The 24656-nt window shown below is 38.1% G+C and overlaps 1 protein-coding gene across 4 annotated transcripts in view; it reads right to left on the bottom strand.

Annotated features, from left to right (window-relative positions):
- The window catches only part of LOC121299010 (casein kinase I), a 69211-nt gene that overhangs the window by 26759 nt on the left and 17796 nt on the right, over positions 1-24656 (bottom strand). For all 4 annotated transcript variants that reach the window (XM_041226436.1, XM_041226438.1, XM_041226437.1 and 1 more), the window contains exons 2-4: positions 15880-16352; positions 13469-13509; positions 9719-9788 (exon numbers count right to left, since the gene is read on the bottom strand). In XM_041226436.1, coding sequence (XP_041082370.1) covers positions 9719-9788; positions 13469-13509; positions 15880-16060 — 292 coding nt within the window. In that variant the 5' untranslated portion in view covers positions 16061-16352. The remainder of the gene's footprint in view (positions 1-9718; positions 9789-13468; positions 13510-15879; positions 16353-24656) is intronic.

Genomic DNA, 24656 nt, shown 5'->3' with positions numbered 1-24656 from the left:
GGCAACAATGGAAGGATTCCGAGGTAACCAGGGAAACCCCTCCCTGCGTTCTTCAGTGTTCCCCCTCCAGGTTACACTCCTATCCTGACACACTGCATTTATCATGATGCACACAGAGGCGTGCAGGGACATGCCTGGGAGTCCTGCCAAGCACAATGCACACTTAAGTTATTCCAAAGGCAAACTAAAGGCCAAAATGTACTTTGCCGTCACTTTGAATTTGACAATTTTCATTCATATATTATCGGCTAAAAACCACAATTAACTTGAATCATGTTTATTGCTGAACTCCTGGCAAAAATTAATTTTTGCTCAGTCCCTTTAAAGTAATATTATTAGGGTATGTCCCCCCTTTTTTAAAATCTATATTTAAAAACAAATAAAATGATCAAAATTGGCTATAAAACAATAATAAAAAAAAATGCACAACAGGAATTTAAATTGCTTGACCTCCGAGTCATAAACAAGGTCATACTTTTCTAAAACTTAATGAATCACTGCCAAAAATATTGCATCTCTTGCCTCGACTCAGTATGGATTGCATTTAAATAAACCGGAATCCAGGGAGTAAAGCACTGAAAAATGATGCCCCAATACTGTAAACAATTGTTTAAGAGAGACAGACTGCACTGAACTAAACCAAACCAGCTGCAACCAGTACAAAGAAATCCCTCTCGGAGACTGACTTCAAGGCCTTGGTGCATTAATAAAGCAGAAGTGGCTGGTATGGGGGCAGACATACAGTAGCGTCACCTGCCTTCCAACATTACTGCTGGGCTGTGTGGAAAGTAGTGCTCTGTGAATACAAATGAGGTCTCACTGCTGGTATTCCCTCGTTAACACACAGAGCTGGTCTAGGCAGGATAGGTGGCATATTGATTTTACTCTGCATTTTCAAGCCTCTTGTGTTATTGTAGTGAAAAGTGCAGATGCTTGTGTAGCATTGAGTGCTAGTGATTTTTATTATGTATTGAAAATTCATAACCTAAGGCTAGGATAAATATTTGAATAGTCAAAACACTGCTTGAAATGTATAAAATGTTTGTTCACAGAACAGAATTTATAAAAGGACTGGACCAAACAGATATCATGCACAGTATACCAACATATAAACGGTATATGAAATGACCACACATTCTGCTCTACAGGTAATTAGGTCATTCAGTGGGCTACTGGGTTTATTTTAAAACTGTTTGTATTTTTAAAGAATACTCAAACAGGAGAATGTTAGTCCCAGGACTAAAAATCAAGATTCTACATGCAAATATATTAATACAAATTTAATTTTATGATCAAATTTATTGACTATCTTGTCCCCGTTTTGATGTGAAATGCCCAACGCATCACTGCCACCCACAATGATCTGGAAGGAAGATCAATGAAAGACACTCCGTTCCTCCTGTCAAGCCAATTGCCTAGTTTCACAAACCAATCCACAGCCAATCAAGCTACTGAAACCCCTTGTGGGGTGCCTGACCAGTACTAGTGGCTGAAGTGCAAAAGGTAAAATTATCATCAACCGACTTTCCTTGCCAATGCAGCACTCGCTGCATAAGAGCACATCAGTCCAATATGGACCCATAATCCAATGATAAACAACATCCATTAACACACAGCAGCAGCAGCAGCATGTGTCTATTAAGAGGACTATTATGGGAATTCTTTTAATGAGCTGTTGTGGTGATATTTTAGAATAGACAATGTTAATACCTTTACATACCTCAATGCCATTCAAGTACTTGAAGGGCAACAGTTACAATTAGAGCTGCATAACTTGGTACAAATAACTACTAGCTTTTGCACAGTAGTGACGTGATTAATTACGTATTTTAGTCCACACGATTACAAGCTTGCCAATACGAAGGCAGAAGGGTTTCCTACGGGGCGTTTTGGTCACATGGTTTGGTGGCCATATTGATAATTAAAAACTGACCAGGTTCTGACTTGGCAGGTAACAAGCTGGATACATTTGCTGTCAGGTGCTGAACATTTTTTTGCTGCTGCATCCTTGCAATTGGCGCCGTGATGCATTTTTCGATAAAAACTTTCGAAATCTTCTTCTTGGGAACCGGTGAAGCGATTGATCTGAAACTTGGCATATATCATCAGCATCCAAACCTGCATCAAGTTTGCGAAGCAGAAGTTTCTGCGATAAATTTTAAAGTCAAACTTTTATGACCCATATGTCATGGTTATGTTTTATAAAACAAGATGTTATGTTTTCTGAAATTTAAAAGATCCTCAGCTGACAAACGGTTTACTTGACTAACTCGAAACTTCACAAGCATCATCCTTGACACTGTAGCAATACAACTGACTAAAGAAACTTGCGTTAAACAAGATGGTTGCCTGACGCATTTTTCAAAATCTTCTTCTGTGGAACAGTTGAAGTTGCTGCAATTGAGAACTAAACACGCTTAGACGGGTACTGATAAGCCGTTTGGCAGTTATTATTATTATTATTTTTCCGCCAAAAGTTTGTTGCAGAGTTATGAAAACGCATACATAGGTAGATGCCTATGTGTGGACAACTATACTTGTGTCCCAGAGTGGAAAAAGTTCACAGTTTGGCCACTACTCTACATTCCCTGAAAATATTGGACAATTTTCAAAACTCTTGTCAACAAAAACAACTTAAGATGAAGATCTGACAATGTTAGTATGCAGCGCACGCATGGCCTATAAAAACAAAACGTTGAAACAAAATCAATTGGACGGTTGGTCTGCCCACCGCATTGGATTTGCGCAAAATATTCAAAGATCTTCTTGTGTGAAACCGCAATGTTCATCGGCACCAAAATTGTAACGTTTGATCAGGACAAGGTCCTTTCTAAGTTTTGTAAAATCCCTGCTTTTTCATTAAAAAACATGGACGCAGCAAGCAAAATAATAATTTCACTAGTGCTGTATTTACATATATTAAAGTATAAATCCATACTGCAATAGACCAGAGACATGAAACTGAGTATGATAGTAGAGGGTAATGTGAAGTACTGTCGATTTCAAAATGACGTGTTTTAGTCACATGGTTTGGTGGCCATATTGATAATTAAAAAACTACTTTTATGACCCGTAACAGAAAAATGTTATCAAAGATGATCTCCTCTAAAACCGCAATGTTGATTTGCACCAAAATTGTCACGTTTGCTCATGACAAGGTCCTTTCTAAGTTTTGTAAAATCCCCGCTTTTTTTGTTAAAAAACATGGATGCAGCGAGCAAAACAATTTCACAAGTTCACGTTGGATTTGTGCAAAATATTCAAAGATCTTCTTGTCTGAAACCGCAGTGTTGATCGGCACCAAAACTGTCACGTTTGCTCATGACAAGGTCCTTTCTAAATCCCTTGTAAAATCCCTTTTTTTTGTTAAAAAAAACAAGCAAAATAACAAATTTCACTTGTGCTGTATTTACATATATTAAAAGTATAAATCCATACTGCAATAAACCAGAGACATGAAACTGAGTATGATAGTAGAAGGTAATGTGAAGTACTGTCGATTTCAAAATGGCGTTTTGGCAGCCATATTGATAATTGAAAAACGACTTATGACGGCCATAATAAGAACAGTGTCGCACGTATGCTCTTCACTGTTGGTACAGTTGTGCGGCCCATAATAAAGTAATAACTGCTAAAATCAAAAGCAGATAGGTCACATGGTTTGGCGGTCATATTGGAATTAAAATAATTAAATTATTTAAATTATCTCCTAGGGCGTGGTGATATGATCAAAGTTATAATGGAACACGTACAGGAAGTCACATGTGCTCTATGAAAAAATGTCATCACCCGCGGCCTTTGACCTCTCCAAAAGGTCAAGCTAAAAACTGTCTCCTTGCACCTCAGGGATCACAGATAGTCATGGTTCATATGGAAATCATATGTGCTCTATAAAACAATGTCATTACCCATGACCTCTGACCTCTGCTAAGGTTCAAACCCCATAAATTGGCCTAAAGCTCCTCAGCTGTATATAACACAGATCAGTGCAATTAAACTTTAGCGTAAGATTATGCTCGGTACATGATACAATTTCAGTAGCCCATTAAATAATTATAGGAAACGTAGCTAGCCGTATTAGCGATTATTTGTGATGATTGAACCATGTTTTCTTGGAAGTCTTTATAGCTGCTGGAAACTCTAGTTCAATTTAGTGTTAGAAATCCAATCTTTTGTTCTCTGCCAGATGGTTTAAGGAAGACCTTTTTCCAATGGCCCGAATATCAAAGTCCTGTCTCATCACCTTCCAGGTGTCAAGGGAAACAAATATTCAGCAATAATCTTCAGCAAACACTGGCAGGAACACAGTTTCAACAGCATGCCCATAAATCACAAGGACAGGCTTTTTAGTTATGCAAAGCGCAACACATGTTGCTCACCGGACTGAAGGTGGAACATAGTGTTCCTACTGTATCTTTTTCATTCTTATCCACTACAAAGATATCCCCACATTCCACCCACTGAAACACACATGAAGCTCTGTGATAAACACATGTCCTTGAGCCGAATCATCAGGCCACCCAGTACATCAGCTTTAATCATGATGCAATGCTGCCTCAAAGGTCCCTCAGCTCTAACCACAAGACCACAGCTGAAGCTGGCAACCCCGCCGAGAGCCGCCAATGCCAGGTTGGCAAGTGCAATAAAAATAAACTTTGGCCATGCCCTGTGCAGAGCAGAAAGGCGGCGTGGAGACGCGCATTATCAGTATTGATTGTGAACAGCCTTAGACTCGAGGTAACGGAATACCATTTCGAAGACTTTTTTTTATAACTTATTGTGCTGTGCTCTTCTCTAAAATGTTTTCTTCAAAGTATATTTATCTACGTTCAGTTGCTTTTGCGCCTCTGATAATAAACCGATTGCTGTTGAAAAGTTTAAAATGTATTGCTATTGTTTCAGTTTTATAAATATGTATGTTGTTAAACCGATGTCTGTTCAGATATTTATTTACATTTTCTTGTTTTGATTTGTAAAATAAACGTGTGTGTGTGTGTGTGTATATATATATATATGCGCTTCAGTTGTTCAGGTGTTTATGTGACACTCAATAAAAAAAAAAAAAAACACTAATTACATCCGACTGTTCGTTATACTATTTAAAGTATTTTGAATAGAGCTGTCAGAAAGACTGCTGCGGGGCTTCTAGGTATGAGAAGATCTCTGGTCCTTCTAGTGTTAATGCCCCTTTGCTCTACATACTAGGTAACACTGCCTCCCTGTTCCTCATCTCAAACCACATGGTCACTCTGCCTCCCTGTTCCTCATCTCAAACCACATGGTCACACTGCCTCCCTGTTATTCATCTCAAACCACATGGTCACACTGCCTCCCTGTTCCTCATCTCAAACCACATAGTCACACTGCCTCCCTGTTCCTCATCTCAAACCACATGGTCATACTGCCTTCTTGTCTCAAGCCATGCTGTTATTTTTGTTTTGTTTTTTTAGTTCTCCACTTTATGGCATAACATTCCAATCCACCATTGAGAACCCAAGACCAAACTGCCTCCTGATTAAAATATATGATTTTCATTCATGTTCTTTATATCCAAAGAAAGTTTATATTACAGAATGGCAATAAAGCAACCCTATAGTCTGGGTAATGTGGTAAATTTTGAAGGACACACAGAGGAGCCACTGGCAATATAGATTCCCCTTCTCCCTGTCAGGAAAGGGAATACTCCTACACTTAAATCCACAAGACAGGATCTCTGCAAGAATACATAATTGTTGCTTTATAGACAAGTAATGAATCTAATAACTGTACCAACCCTAATAATGAGACTAGAAACAAATCTGTTTGTCACAGTGAATATTACCCTTACTGTCATATTCAGAAACACTCACTTAGCGATCAAGATAATGTTGTTATTATACTGAGGAAGTATAGTACATTACAGTGAACTTACACCACCGTTTTGACGGATGCTTTGGGATTTAGTAACAGCGTAACATTTATCATTATCGAGGCGTTTTCACCTTACCCAGTGATATAATCCATTCAACAGCTTAACTGAGAGGTAAACTTGCACAGCGTGTCACAATCTGTCTGTGTGCTAAGAAGTGAACTCAGGTTACCTCAGATTTGTAGCCCAGGCTTCTGAATAATTGACTCGCTTCTGCTCTGAAGAATGATTAGAGCTGGCCTGACTGGGAGTGTCTCTTTTGCACCCCCCCTAGGGCCTTCTAATGATTAGCTTCAAATCGAGCCGAAGAAAGATCAGGGGGAGCGATGCGGCACAGTGGGGCATGCAGATTTAACACTTCAAAGTGAATAGGAGTTACTACAAAGAGAAAGCTTCTGTCAAGCACTGTCTTCGCGTCAGTGCTACAGTACAATTAACTGATACAGCCTGACAAGCCACTTTCAGCTGTAACTATAAAACACTTGTACGTTCTAAAACTAGCTAATGATGAACTATGAAGTTGGCCAACAACTCTGATGATGACTTAACCATTTTTATGACACAGTTGAACAAAATTGCCTATTTACAAGCTGTTTATAAAAAAAAAAAAAAATGAATGAGAGGACAGCACCAACAAGATTTGAAGCTATCAGTTTCTTTTCTAGTTTCAGAAACCCTGATAAGCCCTAATCGTGGATGGCCTAATGCAAACTAAAATATTCCAAGATTAGTGCTAATCAGGGTCTGTGAAACCAGTTGTCAAAGTTTACTTTTGCTTTTTATCTCTGTTCACAGTTCTTCTAGTTCTCAAAACTTGAGGATTTCCACTGTTCACCCTTTTCATGGAGAAACCCATCTCACTCACCACACCTTTACTCAAGGGCTATGTACGCTTTAGAAACTTTATTCGCAAGTGCAGGAAAACAGCACAAAAAAAAGTTACACAAGCATATTGTTCATGTATTACATATTTAATCAAAATCTTTGGGAACCATGATACATTAACAGAAATAAAAGGTATGTATTTTTTAGAAATAGTACATTGAGATTTAACAAATATTATTATGTTTTCTGTTAATGGTTCCTGAGGACTGTAATCATTCCATGACAGTGAACGCGTAGCAGGTTATTACTTACCAAACAAAAAGATTTACAAGAACAGCATTGTCTTACAGGACACCGCGATGCGGAATAGGTTTTGTAGTGCTGTGTACTACCGATCTTGTTAAACAGATGTTAAGAAATTTAAAAGCTTTAGGATTTACAAATCATGTATTGTTTAAAAAAAAATAATAATAATAATTAAAAACTGGAGGTCACTATGTAAAAAAAAAAAAAAGGTAGTTAACTGGAAATTAAATTATTTTATTATTTTTTTAATTAAGGAATGAAAAAATATGAATATTGAAATAAAAAAATAAATAACACTTTGAATACATTTAGTCAAAACGTTACTTTATTTACCAGACGCCTTTATGTGAACTATGCATCAGCTGCACAGTCACTTACAACAACATCTCACCTGAAAGACGGAGCACAAGGAGGTTAAGTGTCTTGCTCAGGGTCACAAAAATGAGTCAGTGAACCGGACCACACAGCCTCCTTATTCACAACCACAGTGGAGACAGGGTACAGTTTTAAAAGATTATGAAACTGCCGTTTGGCAGTGCCAGCAAGTAGCCATCAGTCATTGCTGTTTCCAATAAACAATGAAGAAAGTAAATTGCTTTCCTAACAGGTAGTGGGCTTGGCTTGGGTTTACATAATTACTGGGGAGTGTTCACTTTCAAATCTGGAACCGTTGCTTTTTCTCATAAATCCAAAGCAAGTATTTAAATGAATGTATTCCATCTGGGCTTTTGGGCCTGCACCAATTGGGGGGTTTCTAACCCTGCTGGTGTGTGGTAACCTTTGATCTAGTCTACCTCTAGCCAAATACCTGTAAGTGGGTATAAAAAGTATTTTTAGATCCCTATAAAAAGGATAGGTCTGTACAGAGAGGCAGGTTTTTACTAATTATAAAACCACATGGACCATCTCACAAGTTACCTGCTAGAATCAACTACTGAGAAAAACAAGTTTATTAGCTTTCATAATGTGAAAAACACATACCAAAAGATAGCTGTAACGGGCTTAATAAGTCTGGCGATTTGAGGTTTTCATGTTTGTTAAATTGCGACTTGAAATTTATTATACCAGTTAACTTGGATTTCTGGTTAAATGGGATACAACTCTGGGAGATGGTTCTCCCAATGCTATTTATGTTGTTTAATTAGGATGTCACTTTGTTTAATTGGGATTCAGTATTTTTCAAGTAATGAACAGATATCGCTTTTCAGATCAAGACAGGTTGCATAGCACAGTGCAGGGAGTACGCAACTGCGCTGTGCCTTGCGTAAACCACATTGAACTCTTGAAGGAGGAGTTGTCTCCTGTGGTTGCAAAGAAAGTAGGCGTGTCAACATCAGAGGTGCCTTGCTGAAGATGTGATTTCATTCTTTTTCATTTCATGTAGAAATAGAAAACTGCAATTAATTTAGGAATAAAAAAAAAAAACATTGACTCGTATTTCAAATGATATATTTACATTTTATCATAATATGATGTGACTTAATTATTTTCATTAAGAAATAAAAAAGCGTGACTAAGACTGTTTAATTGGGACAGCCGCTTTTTTATTCAGGATATTTTTCCGTCTCCCAATGCGTCCCGACGAAGCGGCGCCGACTGTACACCTATAAATACGTGCTGAGGTAGAAAATAAGCACGCTAAAAGAATGGGAGCAATTACAGGATAAAATCAGTGAACTGATCATTTCTAAAATACAACATTAATCTAAACTATTTCCAGATTCATAAAGGTACATTATTGAAAGAATGGTAAGGACTGGCTCTGGTGCATACAAGTAGGTCAGATGTTCCACCTGCCTTAACTTGGCTCATTATGTACCACCATTTATATTACCATAAAATGTTATTTAAAAAATACATGCCACTAAAACTGAGCTTGGTTGAAATCAGAAGAGTTCAGGGTGGGGATGTTCTTGTAAATTGGTTGATTTTACCACAGAACCTCCAGGCAAAGTCACCAAATAGACACAGTGAGCCTCTGTATCACTGGATATGATTCACCACAAGCACTCAGACATGTCAGGCAAAGCCATGGACAGCTGGAATTCCAGGTTTACTGGGTGTGGCAGTGTGATCTGCACCACCAGAAAGATGACAATTACTGAACTGCCACACTGAAATGCCAGGCACTTGTATAGGCTTCAGCACCACAGGAAGTGTGAGCCGATTCAGTGAAAAGAAAAACCGTCTGACAAATCCAGCCACAGAGTATTGAGACATTTCACTCTGTCCTCATTCCTTAGCTAGGCTGCTAGCAAGCAAGGCAGAACACAGACAGCAAAAACATGTTTGCTTGACTTGCTAAGAACCTAGACTGTTGAGTAGTTTAGAATAAAAGCTATTAACTAATTTCTGTTTTCTTCAATTTCCATAAACTTTCCATAAAATACTAGCATGTATTTCACAAAAAAAAAAAAAAAGTTCCATGTAAACCTGCTGAAGAACAAAAGCAGACAAACAAATTAGCTTTCAGGTTCAAACTAAAACAAACTGTTCTAGGGAACAAATCCAAAAAGATTTCATAAAATGTATATATACCTTATTTATAAATGTTAACAGACTCCAGTATTACACATACTAAATTGCCACTTGTGGATCTGCCAGTGGTTAAAAATGTAACAACTGCCTTGGGCCCTGACTAATATCAACAATGACAGAATGAAGTCTCTTCCCTCTTACCTGTGCTGCCCAGCTGCTTGTAGAAGCGGTATTCTAGATGCAGCTGTGGAGCCCGGGACTTGATTGGTTCCTACAGAATAAAGAGGAAGAATGATAAACATGCTCGCCACACCTTCTGAACATTACTGGCACAGAGCAGAGCCACTGTCAGTTGTGCCTAGGGATGTAGGCCAGTGGTCCTCAAACACCTTTTGTTTGTGGCCACCAACACTTACTGGTGGTCATACTGCTAATTTTCCTAAAAATACTAAAGTATATCATATGAAAAAGTAGAGAAAAAATGTTTATGTATCTTTATAATAAAGCCAAAGTGCTTCTCATTTAAAAACACAGAAGCCCTTCTCAACTCTGTACTGGATCAATTTCCAGAACCTTCTAATAATTAATTGGAGACAAAAAAAGCAAGTGTTTTGTTCTGACAACACAAACTTAATAGGGTAATAAATCATATAAATTGATATATAAAATGAATACCCAAGGTAAAGTACATTACTAATGTACTTACGTTACATAAATACAAAAACTAGTTTCAGTTTCCTGTTCCAATAAAATGCTGCACAATTCCTAGCTAAAACGAACAAAAGTATAACAATTTGCAATGTTGATATATAATAAAATGATATGTAGAACTAATATTCCAGAACAGGTTGTGAAGGCCTTACTTTGCCACACCGAATTAACTATAAAGCAAAATGATGTCATAGCAGTTACACATTGTCTTTGTGACTCCACAAAGAAAGTAAACGTCGCTTTTTTAGTTTTTTTTTTTTTATTATTATCCCTGCCACACAGAGGCAAAGACACTCCTTCATATAGTTAACAGCATTACTACTTCTGCCGTGCGAAAACTGTCAAATCCAACTTCAACTCTTCAAAAAATAAAAAGATGTGGAAAAGGGGTCTTTGTTCAAAAGGAAAAAATAAACAAAAACACCATTAGTTTTTGTTTCTTACTCTCCTCATAACAGAAAACAGGACCACAACCACACAAAATCCCACTGGTGGCCACATATGAGAAACATTGGTCTTAGCTGCCATAGAAATGCAGGGAGGACAGTGCAAGCACAACCCCCCCCCCCCCCCCCAGACTGGTTTATATAAAACCGGAGCTTCTGAAACTACAGTACAGTTGATGACACAGATAACGTGCAATGACAGGTAAGATTCAGTAGACAGTTTAGCAAGCCCAGGTGTTTGTAGTGTAAATTGTGTGGTGCCAGGTGGTACGAGAGCACACCGCTTTACAAGTCCAAATTCCACTGGAAGTGCTTAACACCCAAGTGTGTTTATAGACAACCAGGCTTAGCGGGCCTTCACAAGAGTGTTTCAATGCTTCCTAAGACTATCAAACACATATTCCGTTTGTCACATCTTTGACTACAGATGTAGTTCTGATTTAACTTTCCCTTTTGAAAACCAAAAGCTTTTTTAAATTTTTTTTTTAAATGGCAAAATCAACTGTCAAAAAGCAAAAGGGAGAAATCACAAATCTTTAATTTTTTTACTTTACCATGAAAGGTTTTGCAAGATTCTACATGTACACCATATAAGTTCACATCATGGGTTTGTGAGTATAATTTAGGAGCATTTTATATAATTACACAGATTCTTCTGTACAACACATGAGTTAATCATTTAAAATAGCAGTTAAGCAGACTATAGAAGTCCCACAGTAATGTTTCCCCCACTTTCCCCATGGTTATACCAGTTACCATAGTTAGTCATGTTTAATATGCTTTACCATGACTCTGTGCTTTAACGTGCTCTCACTGCTTTATTACACTTTGCTGTACTTTTACTGTGGGAAACTTTTATAGTGGAAACACTGGGCCCTATTAAAAAATAAACTGTTTAAGGGAATGTTTAGATGAATTAAATTGCATCCACATGAACCCCCCCCCCCAAACTGTTTTAGAAAAGATTTATTAGTTTATTTAGATTTTTCAAGGCACAGTTTAACCTATGAGAAAGTTCTTCACACTCTTTACCCCAAGTCCTCAGCACCTTTAATTCATTTGAAAATGTATTCATATTAGAACTTAATTTCAATGTTCTTATTTTATAGAATGTTTGCGTTACACTACTGCTGTAATTCAGCTGCAGTCCTGTATAAATGTAGAATGCTGCAGAATCCCTAAAGTGGTTTTTATGTTGCAATTCACTCCTCCTATTATTTTACATCTATCACATTATGCAATTTTCAGCAAACCCAGTTGCCTCAATGAGATCATTTGGAGGTTCATATGTTTTACAAAACACATGCCCCGTTGAGAGCAGCTGCAGTGCTCTTAACACCAATCTAGTGGCAGGTCGTCACAAATCAGTACCTGCTCAATAGTGCAATACACTTAAAAGTACTGCATTATTAAGCTACACTTCCAATAAAAAATACAGTACATACTGGAGAGATGGACGAGTCCTGCAAGCATGGTTTAACTAGGGACTAGGGACCTAGGGTTGCTTTGGTCTTCCTGAAGGAATCTGATTGAAAATCATATGGGTCTAATTTGCCTCACTGCACTCCAGCAACCACTACTGGTTAGACAAGACTCAGACTGGGCCCTCACCTCCAGGGTTCAGTAGCTAGGTAACACACCCATTGCTTTAGTTCAGCGTGTGGATTTACATTGGGAATTTTTTTATCTTTTGTCCTCCTACTGTAATTGGGTTGAATCGATGAGCCAACATTTGAATTAGGCATTTCAAAATTACAGGGGCAAAATCTGTAGTCCCAAGAGGGCTGCTGGAGTATCTTAGATAAAACTAACACCAAGTACTGGGCTGAAGGGACAGCTGAACCTCCAACTTTAACCCAATACTGACCTGGGTTGAGTGTTCTTGTTCTTATGAAACCCACACAAAAGTATACATCATAAGAAACTAGATGCTTTACAATGGCTTATTCATAGATAGTAGGTGGAAACTGAATCATTAACGCAAATGTGATGCATTACGCATTCCACAAGGGAAAGCCAACACATCAATAGCTTGTGGTAGTTTGCTAGCCTTATTGTGAATGCTATTGTTTCAAATGGCTTGGTACCAACTAAGGTAAAAATTGACTGAAATAGTTTGACATGTGTTTTTAAACCATATAATATGCTGTAGTATATTAAACATACACGGTTTGTACGTTTGTACTACACAATCTATACTCTTTTAGCAATAGGTAACTATTAAATAACACTCAATAAATAAATACAAATGGGGCACACATATACATATTTCTATATTTCAGCAGTTTAGTTTACTGGTCTGTGTTTTGAGTTATTCTTCCTATTCTACTACCGTGTTCTGTAGTTTTGAGTGGAGGACTTGTTCAATGAACAGCTGCAGTGAGTTTAAAACAAAAGAAATTCCAATTATTCCAATGATTTTATTAGCTATCAATTTATGTACTTATTTTTAAATCGAGAGAGCGCAAACGTATTTGGCACGGCTACCCATCAAAATTAACTTCACTGAAGTAGTTTACCGATGGTAAGCCTCTACTGATAAAAAGGCAAGACTCCTTTAAAAACACACTTTATATTTACAATGGTACAGCTCTACAACTAATGTTGCTAACAGACCAAAACAAAAGTGGTCGGACCCCAGTATAACCTTCAAGCAAACACAGTGAGTGAACCACAGCAGTGCATTGACCTTGGTGGAATAATGCTTCATCCAAACCAAAAACTAACTGCGTTGCCTCTGCACTGCTTTAGAAGTACTGAGTAATTTAACACATGGATGCATGTTGCTACTTACCAGTTTGATGGCTACGTATTCATTTGTGTACAGATTTTTACCTGGAAATGAGAAAAAAAAAATGAAATCAGCTTAGTTGTAACATGGTGGCACAGTCTTTAATCTGCACTCTGTCTGAACCATACAATTCAATAAGCATTCGATGGACAACAATGGGCCTACAGCCCAGACTAAATATACCAATACCTACAGTAGTAGCAGACTAGAAACGTTCTTTAAAATCAGACTTTACTGTACCACTGTATAGTTTGCAGTTAAAGTGTAAATAATGTTCATATTCTATTGACATACGTCGGTTACATTTCACAGCTGTAAATTATAAAGGAGTCATCAGTCTGACAAAAGTGACCATGCACAGTAATGGTGAAATAAAATGCATGGACAGTGCAAAGCACTAAGCACAAATTAGTAATGTTGGTATTTTTTCTATCTGTGTAACGATTTGTCTGGGCTTTTGTTTCGTTTCCTTCTTTTTTTTTGGTGGCCAAATGAGACAGGCTGCACTTGCGGCTTCACCACAACCTAAAAGCTTCTTGTAACCCAGTTTAAGAAAACTGCACAATACCAGTAGGTCTCCAAGGCCAAACTAGAATGTTGACTGACATTTAAACATACCTCCTGTATTTTATTAGGGTAATTTACATTTTGAAGGAAAAATTGCTTCTCCTACAAGAAAATTACATGTAAACCCAAATTACCGGAAAAGTACTAACAAAATAGTGTGCCAAAAAAGAGAGACACTTTATTTTTGTATGCAAACCACGCCAATGCCAGTGAACGCTCCCAATCCTGGAAAAGGCATACAGACAGGGGTTCACATGACGGGTATGCAAGTACGCATGCAAACCCATAAAAGAAATGCAGACTTCTAAAAGACGCAAAGGCACACCATCAGTACATTTTTAACAGGAAAGCATTTTTCATAAAGGCAGAGAAGGTGCTCACGCTTGCAAGGTGAGCCATACCTGCCTAACCTCAGAATTCCCTTGAATCGCAGGCTCTCCGGCTTCCGTCAACGGTCTCTGGGAGGGTTCCAATTTAACTACAGTCCCTTCCTGCTTGCACTGTCATTGGCTGCTTCAAGTTTTAACAAAAAAAAAAAAAAAAAAAAAAAAAAAAAAGGAGAGCGACAGGTGGAACCACTCCAGTTCATAAGATCAAATCGTTTTCTTTTAAAGTGCACTTGAAACAACCAATGAGAGCAGGGATCTCCGTTAAGCCGTCCATTCAGAGAAGAAGGATGCAGTTACAGGGAGTGGCATTGTGAAGCTCGCCAATGGTTCGCTTCCCAAACTGAGCGATATTTGTTTAAAAGCCGTTACACTTAAATACATTTACTTAACCACTTTACTCAAAATAGTAATTTTTGCCCTCAGGTATATCCCTACATAAATACCATTGTGTCGTCAAGCGACAAGTTCAACACCACTAATAAAGTGACGAAGTGTCCGGGTTTTTGCATTTGAATCCCCAGGGCGGCAATATGGTGGTAGGATATTGTAATAAATAGAGAAAATGCATGATGACTTGTTAAACATTGTAATAACCAGCAACACTGACTCCTACATAAACATTCAGAAATTATTGCTGTGGTCTCAGACACTGCCATCTCAATTGTGTGAACTGTCAGAGGAGTAGGTGGAGCTAGACAGCGACTTGGATGATGACCCTAATGATAAAAGTGATGAGAACCTTTGCATATAGAGCAACAGTGAGGAGACTGCAGCTCTTCCAGGCCAGTTCTAGACATACAGCAACTTGAATTCTACCACCTCCAGCATAGGGAAGGCAGTCAAGCTAAAATGTACCCAGCACACGTTCTAAAATCAATTGTTTGTTTTTGAGTAGCGAGTGTCCTGTTGATATGCAGTACCTTTTAAAACGTTTTTACTTTGAATAAAAGTACTTTTAAACGGTGCATGTAAAATAAACAGTGCGTGTGAAAATAAATTGGAACCGACATGCCTGACAGGCGCTGAATAAATGGACCACAAAAGGGCTGAAAGAAAGAAAGAAAGAAAGAAAGAAAGAAAGAAAGAAAGAATTCAGTACTGGTGATGCTTCTGCAATATGTTGCTTCACTGTTGCAGAACATGAAAACAAGCTGCTAAATAAATAAGCAGTTGTGTAGTTCGCATAAGTACAGTTTTATGTGCAGTTTGATATCATAAAAATGTTATCATAAGCTTTTAACATTACTGATATTGGCAAAAGATCAATTTCTCAGAAGACTCCTTTTTTAAATATATTGCAAGCTGTATAATAATGAAAAGACCTCCACATTTTGCCCATGACCTGGATACTAATCAACACGTGTGTGTTCCAGGCTGCAATGACTGTTCATCTTACAGTGCATTGTATAGGAATCCCCCTGACCCTAGGTTTAACAGGGCTTGTATGTATCACCTTACCCAGTCTGAGCTCTCCGAAGTTGCCGCAGCCGATCTTCTTGCCCACTCTAAAGTTGGGCCCCACCATGAGGACCCCAGAGGAAGTGGTGGAGCAGGATGGCCGATGCCCGCTGCGTCCCTGCAGCGCCTTGCTGGCTCTCTGCCCTCGCTCTGTCTCCTTGTCTCTGATCGGGTGATCCATGATTCAAGGCAAGTCCTTCACCCTCCCAGCTCCAAGTCCCTGCCAGCCAGCCAGCCAAGAATGGCAGTCTGAGCCTGAGCTCCCCCTCTCGAGAATAGTATTTAAAAAAAATATAGAATAATAAAAATTAAAAAAGCAGCAGGTGGTCACTTGCGCAGCACAGCTCCAAGTGTGCACATGGGCCAGCGCCAGCCTCCCTTTACTGCAGCATGCTGTCACTTCATCACAAAGAGAACGCCAGGGCCGGCCGCAGGAATCCACACTGGCTTCTTAGGGGAAACACTCCGACCACCTGCAATACAGAAGGCAACAGAGAGTCTTTAAAACAGGAATGGAATGTGTTTAAGTACTTTCACAATTGCATTGTTGTTAAAACCTGATGATTCTTCTGATATGCAAATGTAAACATCTGTCTCTTTGAATTTCTACTTCCAACTGAACAAAAGACTTTTGAAAATTAGCGTCTGTATAATTAATAAAAAGTATCAACTTTTCAGATCAATAATAATCCTGGGATGAACATGTTTTTTTATGTTTGACTATCCATTCATAAACTTAAACAAATATTCTTTGATAGTCCTTTATAAATTCTGTTATATCAAAGAATATGAACATGGTCATTTAGCCACTGAATACATTTCAAAGCAATACTGCATCGAACACAAATTCTCATGACATGAAAAGCTGTACAAAGCATGTTTATGTACTAATTACATTTTTTTCATCTGTGCGATTGTTTGGAAGTGCAAAAGTACTCTTCAGGAAAGAAAACTGCATTTTTTCAACAGCATTGAGACATTTGATACAATATTCCATGTCCTTAATGCAAATGCATGTATAACAGCAAGGATGGAAATAAGACTGCCATTGCACAGCAGTTCCACTCATTCCAGGTACTACTAGGCGCTTCTTTAGCCACAGTTGAGGTGTATCTTATTAAAAATTCATAGTAAAACCAGGAATGGATCAATGGAGAGTCTTATTTCCATCCCTGAATATGGCAACACAGGTGGAAAATATACTGATGTTACCATAAACTTAACTTCATACTCCAGGCGTAATTGACCCCTGCCTTTCGTAAATCAGTATTCACTCTACATGCAAAGTATGACAATGGCAATACAAATGTCAAGGATATTTTAAAAACACCACACATTCCTGTCAGTGTCAAAAAAATGACATCATCATTACACAGCATATAGAAAAGCACCTTCTGGTGCCAGTACTGTGAAAGTAGGTTGCAGTGAGCTGCATTCATAGAATGTGGGCAAAACACTCTAGGAAAAGCAGACACACACAGGGCTTTTGATATAGAATCAAATGTGTTACAGGGGCTAAATATTATTATTCTTCTCGACGTATCAACGGCCATACCCAGAAACCACTTTCAGTTACACAAGCTGTTGAAATCAGGAGATAAAGCCTGTACAGGCACGGCACCAGGAAATAGATTACTGCCTTTGATTGGAGCTCTAAAACTAAAGGTAAAAGCACACCTTCTCTTTGGCCTAAGGTTACGAGGGTGTAGTACACGCAATGCACACAGGAGACTAGTCCAGGATTTCCCCTCTCCCAGGACGAGGCACATCATGAAATGAGACAACAATCCCTTTAGAAATACACTGTGTCTTCACTCACACAAATATTTTAGATAATGCCTTATGCTGAGAGCTCCTCAAATACATACTAATAGACTGTTACACTGATTTAATTAAGGCCCTATATATTTTAAACAGTAAAGTACATTCTAAAATAGTATTTTACCAAAACTGAAAATTTCTAGTTGAGGATCTTGCATCGATTTGCACATGTATTTCAATTTTCATACTAATGTCTTGATGCATTGTAACCACTGTGACTGTCTGTAAATGTAACCAGTGTACGCACATAAACAGGGCCTTCAGCATGGTACATGAAAGATTAAAGCCAAATGCAATCCTAAACGTCTATAGGAGAGGACAATCAAGATAGTAATTGAGTTAAAAAAAAGTGTGGGTGTGACAGAAATAAAATGAATATTGGTTGTAAATCTCCCTCCCGACTTGTGAGGGCGCTAAGCCACGAAAATAGAGTTCTTTGGATGGGCTGACCTGACAGTTCTTTCCCAGGGTCGGGAAGTCGGTCAGTCAGGAAAGCGGCGAGACTCCGTTGCAAGAAAGTACTGACCCAGAAGGGAAATGACGTAGCAGCTGCAGATTGCAGACAGCTGCACTTGTTTACCAGGGGGGTCATGCAGGACAGCATAAAAGGGGACTGAGAATCTCAATCTATTCCTTTGCTTGGTTTTTGTTTAAAGAAACTAGAAGGACCGTGAGACACCCAGTGAAAACTGCTAAAAATATATTTGTGAGTGTTTTGTTTGTTTGTGCCTGTTAGTAGTCGTCTTTGTTTGTAAACCACCAGATGGCTAACACGTATCCGACGCTGTCGCCTTGGGCCAGCACAAAGCCGGAACAGCACTACACCACACCACCAGTCACAAAATAACCTGCTATCACCCACCACGAGCACTACGGCACGAACCCGGACTGGTGACCGTGTCCAGTATTATTGTGGAACAGATAACGTGTATTTATTGTTTGGGCTGCAACCTGCTGTTACTACTGGTGTGTATTGCCAGAGTTTATGGTTTTGGTCACCTGACCAGGATTAAAAATAAAGACCCCTTTTCCAAAACGGATTATAGTTTCTGTCTGATTATTCCTGCACTGCATCACCTCTGCACCTTTTGCCACAGTGGGAATGACAGTAAGATATAGAAGACTTGACATTCATGAAAAAGTGTAACCGATCATTTACAGAGCTTTACATTGCAGCCTTATGAAAAAGGGCTTTTATAGGGCTTCTGTTTTTCATCGTTTACTTTTAGTAATACTACTTTATTTTTAGATATTTTCAAGTGGCCAAAAAAAAAAATTTAATCTGATTTATCTGCGCTTTTTTATAATGAATTGACCAGTTATTTCTGCCTTAAAAAAAGTACTCCTCTGGATTTGAACATGTCGAGGCATTCTCAGAACTGCTTAAATCAAATAACAGCACAGATGGGAATCACAGAGCACGCGATACCTCTATTGAAACAAAATACTGTACAGTAGGATGACACCGGCTAAAACCTGAAATACGAAGAAAAAAAAAATAATCATAACACATGGTCAACAAAAACAGTGTGGGATTAGGACTTGTGACATATGCTGTATGGATTTTCTTCTATGTTGGCTTGTATTTTTACTTCACTATAGATTTCAATACAAACTGTTCAGCTCGACTACTTCTGAAAACAAGCCAAGTCTCAGAAAGATTTGCCAGGGTAAATGCTGGAATAATTGAATTCATTTAGTTTAATTGAAAGAATAGCACAGTCGAGAGAGAGATTAGTGTGAGAGCATCCAAACTCAGACATCCGATTTAAATTTGGAATTTGACTGGTTTTTAAAAATGATTGCATTTATTGATTGTCTTAATATTTTTATCCCCACGTCCTTACATAACGCATGCTCTTTTGTGTACCAAAATTCCTCTCAACCAGGCTGATGCACAGAAACAGCACAGTGGCAGAGCAAGACTTTCATTAGAGCAGAAACGTGCTTCAATATAACATCTAAATGAATACATGGAATAGGGAAAAAACACTAGTAGCACTAACAGTTTAAATGCTACCAAAGTATTAAAACATTCAGAATTATGTATTTTATTTTTTTACCCCCACGATTTTGCCTCCATAACCCATGGGACCAGATCCCAAATAATTAGAATTTATCCTAAAAGCTTAACCAGTCTCAAAAATATGCAAGTCGATATAACTGTTTACATAGCGAGTATACAGTGTATGCCAATTTCATATTCAAAATGTCAGTATTCTTCAGTCTTTTGCATACACTGAATGATTACACCCGCCATGTACACACACAAGAAGTTTGCAGTCATTTATAAAAAGTTAGAGGCTTTTCAGATTGGTAAGAAAACATCACCAATACATTAAAGTTTAAAGAAATGAAATGGAAAATAACACCCGAATACCTTTCCATTTCAGAATTTTCTTCCAGTCTCTTTATTACATTTGCAATGATTCTTCATTGTTTGTATCGTGAGCAAATATTACCTTAAGGAGGTGATAAGCTACTTTGACCAGAGTTCAGGGTTCCTGTTCTAGCTGCACCAGGCACATGTAACCCCGTCTAGATCAGCTCTAGTACACAGCTGTGTATTTCCAGCAATACAAAAAGAAATATGATCCTTTATCTGTTCACACGCTAGCTCTGACTTCCATAAAAACACTCAGGCTCGAGAGTCTGTTTGAAAGAAAATATGTAACTGTACACAGTATACAATGGCAGCAACATAACAGTTTCCCTAAATATTTCTGTATACAGTAGCCCAGTGCTACACCCCTATTCCTTTTTTTTTATTAATGCAAGATGTGTAATGTATTTTCTTTGGTTTAAAATTAGCCTTTTTTTAATAAGCTGAAGAAATTGTCAGTACACTCCGCCCCCCTTTCTTTCTTACTCCCACACACCACAAACTAGGGTACATACTTTAAAAGACACAGAGGGTTTTTAATTAAAACTCAAATTGCATTACTTTTACCCTAGGCAGCAGTTGGAACAAGGTTACTTAAAGCTATTAGAACAATGAAATTCAATTCCGGTTAAACCTCTCTCAAACTAGACTCTCTTTTACAACTCATTTTAAGGAATTTGTCTTGAAACACAAACTTCTACAGCAGGTGTTCTTCAAAAGGAGCGCTATAGTCGGCATGTTTTTTTCCCCCTGTGTTTAACACTACTGGCGCTTCCCTTTACATTGCAGAGAATATTCTTGTTTTTTATGTTAATTCAGGATATGCAAATATTTCAAAATACAACACTACTGATAAACAGCTGCATCCTGCTCCATTTGCTGGAAGTCACATGACAGGATTGCAACCACCGCAGACCACCAGAGAGTTTGAACTACAGTAGAACACAGGAAATGATCAGGTACCAGGAAGCTGGATAACTTCATTTAAATGTTGTATTTAAAACATCTGCAATTAAACATTTATAAGAAAGCAAAAGAACAAAGATGAAGAAAGTGTTTATGAGGTAAGGGTGTTGAATGGACACGGCTCCTTTTATAATACTGTTCTTTCTTTTAAAATGGAAGCCACAGTACGTACAGCTATGGCCAAGTGTCTGTATTACCTAGAATTTTAGGATTGAGACAATAAAATATTATTTTATTTATCATGTAATCAAAGAAACTACAAAGTAATATCGCAAAAGTCTACCACAAGCCGTAATAGTAGTACAATATCATGTTAGATTTTGAAAGGTCACATTTTTCATGTGTCATTTTTTCGTTAAGTATAAGTAATTCAACATGTTAACGTACCATTCAGCAGGTTGCATTCGACTTTAGGGTGATGCATAATTGTTTTGCAATAGCTGTACAGTGTACTCTGCCAAATAAGCAGTAAAGTATCTAAAATGGCATGTGAAAAAAGACATGTGCCTCTATACATCCTCAAATACTGATACTTTTAAATGTCCTTGCAAGTGTGTCTAGATATACAAAACTGGATTCTTCGAATAACATTAAAGCTATAGACAATGCCCCCAGCTCAGTGCTGCAATTTTCCAGTATCTTTTCTACTCTACTTCACATCGCCAAGTTACATGACCTAATGTTTGTATTCTTAAACATATTTTCCAACGTGGACTGGTAACCACCTCAAAACACATACTAATGAGGTGTCTGATACAGCTGGGAGAGTGGCTGCACTGTCTACCTTACCGGAATACCTTCAGTCTCAGCGGAACTCAGACCAAGCTGAAAAAGCAGCTGCCCAGAGGATGTGTTTATTGTCTCGTTGCCTCACATGCCTTCCTGTTTCAGAGGTGCAAACAGCACTGCAGGCCACAGACGCCAAGCATACTCACAGCAGCTCTTGGTTTGCAAAGAGCTCCAAGCAACACAGCAGCGTGTCTCACAAATTAATAGGAGTTTTTATATTAGCCACTACCGTTTGATCCCTACCTCCCCAAATTTATTTTTTAGCATTTTGGGTTAACTCAATTTCGCACAAAAGCAGTCCCGAAAAATGATTAATTATCATGACCTTCGTTACAATACATTTTCAAAAAGTTTACCAGATTTTTTAAATCTGAAAATAGTATAAAACAGAACCCCTAAAATGAAGCAATGTCTCTCAAATTCAGAAGTTTACTCAAAATAAAAATTCTGAATAAAATAAATCACAATACGTGCCTCAACCAGGCTTTTTAATTGTGGCTATTGGTACAACTGTAAGATAAAGCTAGCAATTCCAGTTTTGGAATGAGCACAGGTGACAAACCCAGTCACAGCTGAAACAAAGTTAGAGCCTTTAGTAAAACGAATAGGCAGAACAGGAAGGCATTTTTTGTTTGCACTTGTCAACAGTTTGACGGAGACAAAAGACTGAAAGATTTCTTTCTATAGCCCCAGACGACCGTAACATGCTCAATAATTTGTGTTAAGGTCCAAAGCAAGTTTCGTCACAATTGAAAAAGTGCTTTTCCAGATTGGGGGTAGACCAACTACTAATTTAGACAAAGTCAACCACTATAGTTCAGTAAAAAAAAGAAAATAAATAAATAAATAAACAAACAAACAAACAAAACAAACAGAGAGGTCAGGCTTTGCTGTTTGTGCACTATATTTTAAAACTGCATAGATTTAACTAATGTTCCAAAATGTCATTTTACATTAATGGACTGCACTTCAGTCTATCTGAAACTGCCCACTTCACAATTACTTAATCACTTGATGGGCAATTAGTCTAGTATTCGGTGCGTCCGAATGTAGACAGGGCATCTACATACAGCTCCAGACTATGAGATGAAAGAATGTCCTTTTCAAGTTTGATCAAGACATGGATTAGCGGTTCTCTAGTTGTAAAATTTGTCATCCAGACAGCTTGGATGGACATACAGCCTCCACCTACCCCAAGATAATGATATTCTCAATGATTGGTGCAAAGGATTAGATTTTAAACATTAGCCAAGTGTTAATTGTTTAGAATTTAGCTCAAAATGCAAGCCCCCCCCCGACCAAGTTTTAAATAAATTTAACCAAGCCCATAACGACCCCAGTCTTCTAGATTCATTGAATGCTCATCATCCTATTCTTTCCTTCCCGAAGCAGTGATTAGTGAGCAGGCACAGATCTGCTCTAGAAGAGGGCACATGTGCCAGCACGGCATTCAAAGATTTCTCACCACAATTCCAATCTTTCTGTTCTCAAACAACCGGTTACAGACACAACTCTCCACAATGTTTAGACCTGAAATCAAGGTTGCTTTGTCCGTCACTGACTACACTTATGGAACTGTGAAAATTCTAAGCTGGAAATGAAAACAACTGGTCAGTGAAGCAACTGGTCAAACTGAAGATCAGTTTCCATTAGTAGGAACAGTAAAGAGAAACCACTGCATGACTCCAATCTGTTCCCATTGCACACATAGATTATACTGTAGATATTGTGGTTGAAACTCACACTAGCCCTGCACCCACGTCCCTTGTTTTGGTGTATTACTGAAATGAGCAGTCAGGTGCCTGGTAAATCTGAGCTGAATAATCCCAGCATGAATAAATCACACTTGGGGTCTGTGCAGTAGCAAGAATGGGGGTTCCGTTAATTTCCTAAACTTATTTGGAACGTATGTAAGCAAATCAGAAAAGCCATAAGAAGCCATCTATCACTTTTATAAAATGACTGAAACTGTGTACAAGACTATGCCTACAGCATTTCATTTCTATAGAGAAAAGAATATGAAGAAATACTGAATATGAAATATAAACTGGCATATAGTACACTGTACACTTTCTACTGTGTAAACTTAAGACTCATCTATATTTGGCTTGCATATTTTAGACAATGAAACATTTCAGGTCAATTTTTAACTCTAGACTATGAACATCCTCTGTCCCTTGACTGTAGGTTTACTAATGGGAGTAGTTCATGCAGCTAAAAGGGAGGAACAATGTATTTAAAACATCACCCTTGTTCCTGATCATTTCAATAACCTACTGGGTGCAAAGTTTCAAGACATGTATTTAAAACCCAGAAGAGAGTTATTATTAATACAACAGCTTTCATGGTGAATAGCACAAACTCTTTGCGAAATAAGGCGCCTGCAAAAACAGGTGCTGGGAATATTCACACAGAGGGGAATAATCCAAATCTGTCAATTAGATATCGTACCAGCTAGTGACTGCAAAAAAAACAAAACACACACACACAACTGTATTACTGCCAGTTTTATCATCTTATAAAACATGCACTGTATTGATTTCTTCTCCTTTCTTTAATGTGATAACCTTGGAAGGAAGTTGCAGGGGGCAAGACTGAAGTCTGCACACAACACATGCTTTTTAAAGAGTCCCACAATCCTGTTCAAGGATGCACCAAGCAATTCTTTGGTGTTGGTTTAGTACATTCCCCCCATATTATAATTCAGCCTGCAGACTAAAAAATAAAGCAGAGCTACACAAGTTTGTTTACATTCCCCAAAAGTTATTTTAGCTGAAAGCACATACGCTTCACCCTCACTGAAGCACAGTCTATATTC

Source organism: Polyodon spathula, chromosome 24 (assembly GCF_017654505.1).
Source record: "Polyodon spathula isolate WHYD16114869_AA chromosome 24, ASM1765450v1, whole genome shotgun sequence".
In the NCBI taxonomy this organism is placed as follows: domain Eukaryota; kingdom Metazoa; phylum Chordata; class Actinopteri; order Acipenseriformes; family Polyodontidae; genus Polyodon; species Polyodon spathula.
This window is presented reverse-complemented; position numbering and strand designations above follow the sequence as displayed.